The following is an 11,985-nucleotide window of genomic DNA, read 5'->3' on the forward strand; positions in this document are numbered from 1 at the left end:
CAAGAAAATTTTATCATTTCTAAACCTTTGACATCCTGTGTAGTAGGGCAAGTCAGGATATCCAGCTTCAACTTCTGACAAAAATTCATGGAACTGATGATGGTCAAGTACACGAGAGGGAATGAAGTTCACTGTTTATATTACTAGTTCAATAATACATGACTTGATTCAAATATCAGCAAAGTATTTGCTGATGAATACAATGAACCACCATAGGTTTTAAACATTTTAAATTTTCACAAGCTTTGTAAATTTGTCCAACTAAATCTTTTTCTTCTCTAAAAATATTTTTTACCACCATCAGTTGTAACATATCTTAATAGATTCCACTTCAGGCTGTCCTAAATTAGTGTTTTTTCAAATTCTTTGAAAGTATTCTTATCTGGAGCTGGTCCGCACAGGCTACTCACAGAGAGTAATTCTTCAGTCATTTCAAACTCAGCACTGATTGCTCAAACAACGGAGTAGTTTTAGTAACATCTGCTGACTCAACAACTACCAAGGGAAATCACTCAAATTAATTGCACCTTGTTTTTTAATCGCCTGATGATGTTGCTCCCAATGTCCTTAACTCTATGAGAATACGTTCTTGCTGAAAAGGAAACAGTCTTAAGCAAGTTTATGCCATCGGAACTCATTTCTTCAGTTACTGCAATGAAACTCTACTTAATTAATTCACCGCTGGTAAATGGCTTTCCTTGCTTGGCTAACAAATGGGCCATTCAGAAACTTATTTTGGTTGCAGCCTCATCTTCATTTTTATTTTCTGTGAAGAAAGTCTGCTGTGATGAGATATTCCATTTGAAATCTCCTAATTTTTCTGACTAGTACTTTCCTGTGAGTTGGTAATACTGAGATGAGTGCTTAGTTTGGCAATGTCAACATATATTGTATTATTTAAGTACAGCTATAATGTCATTGTGTAATAAACACAATGCCTTGCCATCTAATTTAATGACAAAATAGCCCACATTCCACTGTGTCCTAAAAATGTGGCATTTGAAGACCATTTGCGAAGAATCTATATAATACAATAAAATGCCATATAGAGCAAGAATGTAAATTATTAAATATACAATGAATAAGTTTCTAAAGATGGCATAGGGCGAGGTAATGTTTTGTTCTGTTGTACACAGGGTTGCCATGAGTCAGAGCTGCCTCACTGCAACTAACAAGTTTCTGCTAATGAAAATAGCTATTTTTATTTTACATTTGAAAATCAAAAAAAAAGTAAAAGGTGACTTTTTATGACTAGCAAAGTGAAAGAGATAACCGCAGGGAAAGAGCATCTATTTTAAAACTCAAATATCTTATAAATCAAGACTGGTCCAGAATATGGCAGATCAGAAGAAAAAACAAAGTCAAGATGCAAAACAGAATTCCAAGTAGACTATTATAAAAAATGCTAGTTTCTTCGGGAGCAAGGGAGAATGAAGAAAACAAGATATAAGGGAAAGACTGGTCCAAAGGACTAATGGTCTGCAACTCCCACAGCCTCCACCAGACTGAGTCCAGTACAAACTAGATGGTGCCTGGTTACCACCACTGACTGCTCTGCCAGGGATCACAACAGAGGTTCCTGGACAGAGATGGAGAAAAATATAGAACAAAATTCTAATTTACACACACACACACACACAAAAAAAAAAAACAGACTTACTGGCCTGACAGAGACTGGAGAAACCCCAAGAGTATGGCCCCCACACATCCTTTTAGCTCAGTAATGAAGTCACTCCCGAGGTTCACCGTTCAGCCAAAGATTAGACAGGTCCATAAAACAAAACAAGACTAATGGGGCACAACAGCCCAGACAAGGACAAGAAGGCAGGAGGGGACAGGAAAGCTGGTAATAGGGAACCCAAGGTTGAGAGGGGACAGTGTTGACATGTCGGGGGGTTCTTAACCATTGTCATAAAACAATATGTGAACTAATTGTTCAATGAGAAACTATTTGTTCTGTAAACTTTCATCTAAAGTACAATAAAATAAATAAATAAAACAAAAAATGCTAATTTCTTCCCCAATAAAGCTATTCAACTGGAGGAATATAAGTTCATTAGTAAAGTTTAACAAAAAGACATTCTTTAAATATGAAAGGTAGATATTCAAGTAAAGACATAGTCTTCAGCCATTTTGGGTCATAAATCCCTTTGAAAATTTTCAGAAATCAATGAACCATATCTCCAGAAACTAAGACATGCCTTTTTACCAATTTCAGTGGGCTTACAGCAGGAATTTTCAATCCTTCCTGAACATTCAATCACCTGGAGAGTTTACAGGAAATGTCAACGTCTGGATCTCACTTTCTGAAAATCTTATTGAATTGGTTTGGGAGGGTGGGGGGCGGGCAGGGTCCCAGACACCAGCATTTTTAAAAGCTCTCCAGGTGATCCTAATCTAGAGGTGAGATCTACTGTTTAGAAACTTCCTGAAATCTCTCCATAAAACCATCTTCATTCACTCACTCATTCAACAAAGCTGTTAATCATTCAAAACATCTAACAGAATTCGAAGAGTCAAAAAGAACTACAGTCCAATTTATTCTTTGTTTTATATCACTACCAACCAGCAATCAGGCAGACTGTCAGTATGACTCCAATGTTCAGGAAAATTCTCTAGGAGTTAAAGACTAGTGATTCTTACTTCCAAAGTAATGTAACCTTCCACAAAGAATAGCGTCACTGATCAGTCATACAAGCATAAAGAATGCAAAACCAAACAAAACAAAACAAAAAAGTTTTCAGAACTTTTTCTTAAAACAATTCATTAATAATGCATTAGCGTTCTTAGATGGACAGGCCATAAACTATTGGTATATTCAAATAGAGCTGCTGAGAGTGTTCTGTTCTAAAAGTATATAAAACAATGTGATTCAGGAACAAATGTTAATGAAGTGATAACGAACTGACACAGGAAAAATAAACAGCTAGTACTATGGAGAGAGTCCTGCTAACAATAAAATTGCAAAGAGATCAGAAATAAAGCCACACTTACTTAACATTATTATACCTATTGGCACCAGCATCCTTTCCTACTTACACCACTCACCCCACTTCCAAGACACGTTCTATGTGAACAGAACTGTTGATATGTACTATTTTTTTAATTAACAGAGTTACTCCATAAATATTATTATGTAACTTGTTTTTGCTCTTTATCATATATTTAGGAGATGTTTCCATAGAAGCATACACATAAACCTATCTCATTGTATTTAAAACCTGCATAATGGGGAAAAATTGTGGATATAGTATGGATATACCATATCCACTTGGCACTGTCAGGATTCGGACCCAAGCAACATACCATTTTATGCTTGTACATATATTTTTGCATCCTTGTAGGGTGAAGTTCTAAAAGCACAACTTCTAAGTCAAAGGGTACGTGCACATTGAATTTTGACATATATTGCCAAATTATCTTCCACAATGGTTATACCATTTAACATTTCTACTGACACTTCATAAGAGGGCTTATTTCTCCATATTCTACATAACACTCGGTATTATCAAATTGTGTAATCTTTGGAGCCCTCGTCGCGCAGTGGTTAAGTGCTATGGCTGCTAACCAAAAGGCTGGCAGTTCAAATCCACCAGCTGCTCCTTGGAAACCCTATAGGGAAGTTCTACTCTGTTCTGTAAGGTCGCTATGAGTCGGAATTGACTCATTGGCAACAGGCTAATCTTTGCCAATCTGGTAAACAAAAAAAACCTCTTTCTTAAAATTTGTATTTCTTTAATTATCAATAAAGAGTATCTTTTCACATGATTTTTGGTCATTTGTATTTACTATCTGCTCAACTGTTTCATTCATTTTCTATTTGACAGAATTTTTCAACATAGTCAAGAAAATTACCAATCTCAACGCCTTCAGGTAAGAAAGGATGTTAGTTTAACTTTAAAGTACTAAAATATTGGTAAAAAGTAAGATTTTCCTAATTCCTATATTAAAAAAAGCTGACAGTTTAATGGACTTACCTTAGATTATTTTAACACTGTAAACAGACACACTGAATAACTCATTCTTGATATAAAACTCTTAACCATCTGAAACTCATATCCTGAATAAACACTGTTCAAGGACATGTAGCTAAAGTTTTGCCTCAGTAAAAGGTAAGCAATTAAATCTTCTATCTTATTGTCAAAGATTTATTATCTTTAATTTATTACATTTTTGTTCATTATTGTATCACCAAAATTAAGAAATAATGATTTACGTGCATAACTAATTTTGCTCTTATTATACCATGAAAGGCAATAAAACAAATTCTTCTTTGGTCACAAAAGCTCTGATTCTACTTAAGGTTATAACTTATTTTATTTTACCACATTATACTACAATATCTGTATGTTCATTCTTTCTTGGTGTTAATTAAAATAAATTATTTGTACTGTAAACTCCTTGAAGGTATTAACCCTTGCAACCTTAGATATACAGTAAATATACTTAGGTGAATAAATGAATGAATTATTTGGAAGCAATATAGTCATAACAAAAACACAGGAGTAATTTGTCATATTCCGTCACCAAACAGCACAGGAATTTAAAAAATGTAGAAACTCTGTCATTCATGTTGTGTCAAGCATCCAAATCTATTGTTTGGAGCACAGTTTCTCAACTCTGGCATTACTGACATTTTGGACCAGATAATTCTTTGTTCTGGGAGGTCTTCCTATGCTCGTAGGATGTTTAGGAGTATCCCTGGCCTCTATCCACTAGATACTTAACCAAAAATGTCGCCAGACATTGTCAAATGTCCCCTGAGGGGAAAAAAAATCACCCTGGGTGAGAACCATTGGCTTAGGAACAGTTGGCCTTGTAATGATATATCAAAGTGAGAATCCTGTGGAGAGCTTTAAAAACTTTGGGATCAGCTTCAAAAATCCCAATATGGTTGCTAGGAAAAACTCTCTAATGCAGGGTACTCTCATGCCTACATTCCTCTCATTAGCAGTCAGTCTACAATAATTATTAAGGCTTCATCTTGTACAGATGATTTGGCAAGCATTATTAGTTTCTTCAAACCCATCTGGCCAGCTTCAAAGATATCAAACTCCTTCTCAAGAGCCAGTCCCAGAGTAGTACCACTAAATTAATTATCTGTAACAATACAAGGTTACACTGAACAATAGAAAGGAGGTTGTTTAATTATATTAGATGTGAACAAATTAATTGCACCTTTTGGCTGAGTCATCTGATGTTAAATTCTAACAGGTGAGACAATACTGCCATGTTCAAAATTGAAGAGAAAATGAATGCATACTCATTTTTAGCTGTTGTTCTCATATAGAGATAAGCACATACAATGTTTATTAATAAGTACAAATTTGTGTTGCATCTGAACAAAATCATGAGACAGGTTAAATAATTAAAAGTAGAGTGGCTTTATTATGTTTTCTAAATTCAAAAATGTACTATTAATTGTTGTTAATGTTTAAAATATACTAAAAGACACATTAAAATTTCTCAAACTACTTTAAAAATTGTATGTAACAGTAATAAACTGAAGAACTAATTTATTTAATAGCCTATACTACAAGACATCACTGTTTAAAAGAGAAAAGAACTCAAAGAAAAGTCAAGATTTTGTACTAAATGCTTCTGATATCGATGAGTCCCTAATCTCTAACACTTAGTGTCTTCATTTCCAAAATGGTTCTTTCGGTCAGTTTTGAGGATCAGATGGGATAAAGAATAAAAATAACTTCCAAAGACAAATAAGCATTATTCCAGTGTAAGATATGACTAATAATTGGGAAAATGAATGTAAGTAACATAACACAAAACTCTAATTTTGAGAATTACCAATATTAGTGATGTCAGTGAGAAAAAAAAAAAAAATATATATATATATCTATATATACCCACTCTTCACTTATCAACATGGTTAGGTTCCAAAGACCAGGTCATTATGTGAAAATCGGCACTATGTGAAAATGGACAATGACTATATCACTGCATAACTGCCAAATTACCTCATTACACAACTTCCAAATTATATCATTACATAATGGCCAAAACACTGAGAATCATGGCCCAGGCAAGCTGACACGTACCCTTAACCATCACAGGTAGCATTACTCTCGTCTCGCACCTAGGCAGTTGATACTTCCAGATGTATGTCACTGCCAGATGTACATCATTAATGCACAAAAACAGTCATATAACAGATTTTTTACTATTGTTGTAAATGCGAAATGTCGGATAACAAGATAGTCAATAAGTAGGTGTAGTATATTTGTCAAAAGATTTCACTCTGACCTAACAAAAAAGCAGTTGAATTTCAATTTACTTTTTTCACTTGAAAAGAAAATAGAATTTTAAATCCAATAAAGTACAACTATACAGGAATAACACCATTAATATTTAAATTGTTCAGATTTTCTAAACACTTACATTACTTGCAAACTTTCTGCTGTTAAATTATTCCACATGATCTCATTTGCCTGAAGATTTTCATTTTCTTCTAGTAAGGAAGTATCAAACTCAATGTCTTGTTCTTTAGCAGCCGTTGTTCTAGTAAAGCATAATTTTGATCAGTATGATTACACTATAATAATATAGTTTAGAACACACCAAATCCTAGGCTGCAAAGATCTAGTCAGGTAACTTGAATCTTGGTTTTCCCATATGTAGAATCCAAAGATTAACCACTTTATCCATGTCACAAGTGTAATGAGTATAAAATAAGATGATTCATGAATGGAAAAGTAATTGGTATATCAGAAAGTTAAATATGCATATAAAGTAATAGTATTATTACATAAATGTTAAAAAATAAAATAATTTTATCGATTGATTATAGATTTAAGCAATGTTATGGTAACAACCAAAAAATTTTAAAGGTTATGATATAAATTAAATAATTATCATTAGTGAGAAAGGACTTTGAAAATAATTAAAGGCAGATAATCTACAATATCCTATGTCCTATCAAACCCTTAAATATTTTTATTTCAATTTGATAAAATATTATACGATAGAAAAACATAATGCCATTAAATACTGAAAGAAGAATAAAAATATCATACCTGTGAACATCTATGAAATTATTGTATTCTGTGCTAGGATCTATCTGTTCCACTGACAACTGAATCTCCTTATGGACATTCACTATTTCCTCTGTAACAAGACTGGTTATCTGGCTGTATTCATCAAATATACCTTTTCTGGAAAGAAAAATAAATTTTTACAACATTTTAAAGTTTTGTCAAGGGAATATAGGCCTAAAAAGTAATCAGAACAATAAACATAAGAAATAATATATCAATATTTAAAGATGTGGCTTCATGCAGCACCTTCTTTCATGCACCAGGATGGTAAAGTGAAGGGATTAACACCTGACATTTGGTATAATATACTAATTGCAAATGATCTAGAATAAAACATTACCTTTTCCAACATGTGTTTGATAGGTCTAAAATATAAGGTCACTGTTGATCACTTTCTATTCCCAAACATTCTCACAGAAATTTTGGATTCTATGACATAGAATCCTATCCCTTAATTTTCCCTCCAGTGTCCATCACTTCCTCACACACCCTACCCTTTTGGTTCTTCTCTTGCTCCTGGGCCTCTGCTCTTTTCTGTACATTTACATAAAGAGTTCATCTGGTTCTTTGTCATCAACGCCACCTAAATATCTGTTCTTGACCTCTAGTCAATAGCAAAAATGAAACCGAAGTTGTTAGCCTAATCTAATAAATGCAAAAAAGAAAAAACTATTCTGTTGCCAAGACCAGATTCCAAACTTAAGAAAGCTATCCTACCATTGGGCATCAGTGCATTTCACAGCAAGTGTGGACAAAATCATACTGCACATGCCCGAATAAATATAAGGCAAGGTTTGTTTTTCTTTTCCAAAGCCTTATGAAATCTCCCATATTATGAAGTATTCTCTCAGTTACTTTATTTTAAATATCAAAATACTGTTTGGGTAAAAAAAATTAATAAATTTAAACTATTTCACAAAATGCTAGTTTAGAATGCTTACTGAAATCACCTGAAAGACGTAATTTAAAGAAAAGGGGAGCCAGACAAATTTAATGCAGATTTAATAAAAATCCCTAGAGTTACAACCTTATAATTGAAACTACTAAATGTTACTACTGTAAATGAGCCTTTTAAAGATAATTGTTACAAAGCAATACAATAACTGGTTATGGATATGGAGATCATTAATATTCACCTCTGAGACAAATGCGGGGCAAGAGGGAGGCCAATAAAACCCCTAATATCATGTGAATGAGAGTACTTGTGTCACAGGATTCAATGTCAGTGATACATCATATTTGGATTTTAAAATATCAGATCTCAAACAATTTATTAGAAAGTAAAAATAATATGTTTTGGGAAACTATTACATGTTCAAAAGAGGTTTCAGTGATGACAAAAACACTGTTACTGAAGATTGATATGAAGAGTGAAAACGATTAATGAAAGTAGGAAAGGAAATACTTCTAAATCAATATATAATTTATATAATATGTAATTTAAAGTAAAGATAAGTAACTGTCTTAGTTATCCAGTGTTGCTATAACAGAAATACCATAAATGGGCATCTTTAACAAACAGAAATTTATTTTCTCCTAGTTTAGGAGACTAGAAGTTTGAATTCTGGGTGCCAGCTCTAGGGGAAGGCTTTCTCCTTCTGTCAGCTCTGAGGAATGTCCTTGTCTCTTTCAGGTTCTGCTCCTGGGCGATCTTCATGTGGCTTGGCATCTCTCTTCCCTCATCTCTACTTTTTGCATGCTTGTTAAATCTCTTTTATACCTCAAGAGATTGACTCAAAATACACCCTATACTAATCCTGCCTCATTAACATAACAAAGACAACCCATTCCCAAATGAGATTATAATCACAGACATAGAGGTTAGGATTTACAATATATATTTGAGGGGGACAGAATTCTATCCAGAACAGTAACAAAATTTATAAATTAAATATTTTAAGTGGACATCTCACTATTTTATCTACACCCTTAAATGTTTACATGTTCAAGTTGACTAAAAGTCCTTTACTTCTATCTTCTTATTGGGAAAAAATGTGGGATCATATAAAAACTAGTCTTATCTATACATACGCATATCTAATAGTTATCTCTATACTTTTACATAAAAAGAAGCTAGCAAAAGACAAGCAGAGTCTGAAAGGAACAAAAACAAATTTGTCTGTCTAACTTCAGAGGTTCTGAGGGTCGTTAGTACCTAAGAAATATTTGGGACCTGTGATGGTTATGACTGTGTGTCAACTTGGCTGGGCCATGATTCTCAGTGTTTATACATGATCACTCCCATGACTGAATATGCTGTGAGGAGCCAATCAGATGAAAAGGAGTTTCCTTGGGGGTGTGGCCTGCATCCGAATATAAGCAGACATTCCGGCTTTTTGCTCACTCTGGATCCAGCGGCTGCCTCCTGTGGACTCACCTCCAGTTCTTGGGACTTGAGCTAGCAGCTTACCCGTGGATCCTGGGATTCGTGGATCTTCACAGCCTGCGAGCAAGAGGCCTGCTCCCCAACCTGCTGATCTTGGGTTCACCAGCTCCTGCAGCTACGTGAATCAGGAGAAGCCTTGTGGTCTTGCCTGCTGATCTTGGAGTTCGCTGGCCTTCACAGCCTGTGAGTGGGAGTCCTGCTCTCCGACCTGCCGATCTTGGGCTCACCAGCTTCTGCAGCTGTGTGAATTGGGAGAGGCCTCTACCCTGATCCACGGACTTAGGATGTTCTAGCCTCTACAATCACGTGAGCTATTTCCTTGATATAAATCTCTCTATATATATATTTATACGCTTAACTGGTTTTGCTTCTCTAGGGAACTCAGCCTAAGACAGGACTTGTATCTCTGATCTGAATTTTTTGTACGTAACTAGAATAACACAAGGATTAAATCTATATTAAATCTGTTACAGCACCAGCAAGCCCTTTCAGGGGAACAACGAAGCCATTTATTAGTAAGGTTAATTAATATCAGGGTAACAGCTGATCAAGTATTAGGAGATTTTCTTAAACCTTTTCCTTTTAATAATTATTAAAATAGAAGACGTGTTGTCTGGCACAATTGAAAAGTTTTACAGAAAAGAATATTTCTAATATAATAAAAAGCTCACACATTATAATATATTCTGGACTACTTAGACATAGGGAGCCCTGGTGGTACAACGGTTAAAGCTAACTGAAAGATCAGCAGTTTGAACCTACTAGCCACTCTGAGGCAGAAAGATGTGGCAGTTTGCTTCCATAAAAATTAAACCCCAAAAAAACCAAACTAGTTGCCGTGGAGTCAATTCCAACTCACAGCAACCCTGTAGGACAGAACAGAACTGCCCCATAGAGTTTCTAAGGTGTAATCTTTACGGAAGCAGAATGGCACATCTTTCTCCCATGGGGCAGTTAGTGGTTCAAACCATCGACCTTTCGGTTAGCAGCCGAGCGCTTAACCACTGCCAGGGCTCCTTCTGTAAAGATTACAGCCATGGAAACCCTATGGGGCAGTTCTACTATGTCCTACAGGGTCACTGTGAGTTGGAATCAACCAGACAGCAATGGCTTTGGTTTGGTTTGGTTTACTCAGAGGTATGGCTGGCCAGAGTAGCTAAAGTATTAAACTATTGTCTGCCTTTTGGAAAGAAAAAAGCCCTCACAGATTTATTAGTAAGTTTATAAATGAGAACCTAAATGCAGGACTGCATAATTTATTTAATAAATTATACTTCCCATTCATTCATTATAATTTTTCAGAGGAAGAAACTGGGAAGTGGTTAAAGAACTATCTGCAGCAATGAGAACCAATCGCTACTTTTATTACTGAACTGAGTGTTCACCTTTTTCAATATACTACACAGTGAAAAAGACACTGTCGTTTATAAATGCAAAAGAAGTTCAATTTATTGATAACACTTCTAATTATCCATTAATCAAGCAATTAATTAACATAAAATATATTCAGATAAATAAACGTTCACATAAATAAGCCAACATAAAATTGTTAGGTTGTAAAACACCCTCACATCAATCAGGTTTCCCAGTTAAAGTATATATAAGAAGAGAAACATAAAAGAGGAGAATTTACATAGTTTATGCAGAAACTATCCTCAATGCCACAATAAAAAAAACAGTAAATCAGAAATAGATAAACATAAGAGCTCTAAAATACCTACAGTGTTAAAATAAATGCTAATAAATGTCTCTGTCTCTCTGTTTCTTGTCCTTGGCATATTTACACATTATAAAAGTCATTAGAGTTGATAACTCTAAACATGTAGAGTAAATGACTGCAAATAAATGGCTACTGATAAATCTGGAGTCCCCTGGCATACGTGATGGCTTTTAAAGGCACCAGGCTACGAAGGAACCACACAAACAACCCCGCCACCCCTAACACCTCACATGGGCATGTCAACCCAACAAACACACAGAAATTCCTCCACGGAACACTAGAAGGCAAATTATCTTCAAGAAAGATATAGATCTACCAAGGATAATCTAAAAAACTCGATTCAATCTGAAGCTTTTATTGCAGATTTAACAAATCAAGAAACATCTGAACGGCCCCTGGGAGAATGACAAAGATCAACTCGGTGAAAATGACAGTAGCAGAATGAAACCGGCTGCAGAGGGGCTATTTACTTGTGCAATTCAATATATGCTATTCCTTAAAATGAATTTTATAACTGAATCCTACAAGTCACCAAAATAAGGGAATTTATATTACTATCTGCCATACAATCTAAACAGAACATCTATAAAATAATATTTTGGCCTCATCGTTAATATTCAAAATATCCCAAAATTGGTAACCATTAAAAATTCAAGTGGACATTTTTCTTTGCAAAACAAAGGAGTCAAAAAAGGATATCTATTTTGAAAGCCTCCTTTAAACTATTATCCAAATAATTTATAGTACTTAGTGAACTTGCCTAATATCTCTGAATTAAGATCGGTTGTAACCGCAAAATACATATCTGATTTCAAAGACTTAACACT

General features: G+C 34.6%; 1 protein-coding gene across 16 annotated transcripts in view; it reads right to left on the reverse strand.

Moving 5' to 3' along the window:
- The window catches only part of FER (FER tyrosine kinase), a 492,503-nt gene that overhangs the window by 351,295 nt on the left and 129,223 nt on the right, over positions 1-11,985 (reverse strand). For all 16 annotated transcript variants that reach the window (XM_023731992.1, XM_023731994.1, XM_023731996.1 and 13 more), the window contains 2 exons: positions 7,032-7,169; positions 6,397-6,516 (listed from right to left, as the gene is read on the reverse strand). In XM_023731992.1, coding sequence (XP_023587760.1) covers positions 6,397-6,516; positions 7,032-7,169 — 258 coding nt within the window. The remainder of the gene's footprint in view (positions 1-6,396; positions 6,517-7,031; positions 7,170-11,985) is intronic.

The sequence above is a fragment of the Trichechus manatus genome, unplaced genomic scaffold (genome assembly GCF_000243295.1).
Source record: "Trichechus manatus latirostris isolate Lorelei unplaced genomic scaffold, TriManLat1.0 scaffold00047, whole genome shotgun sequence".
Classification (NCBI taxonomy): Eukaryota; Metazoa; Chordata; class Mammalia; order Sirenia; family Trichechidae; genus Trichechus; species Trichechus manatus.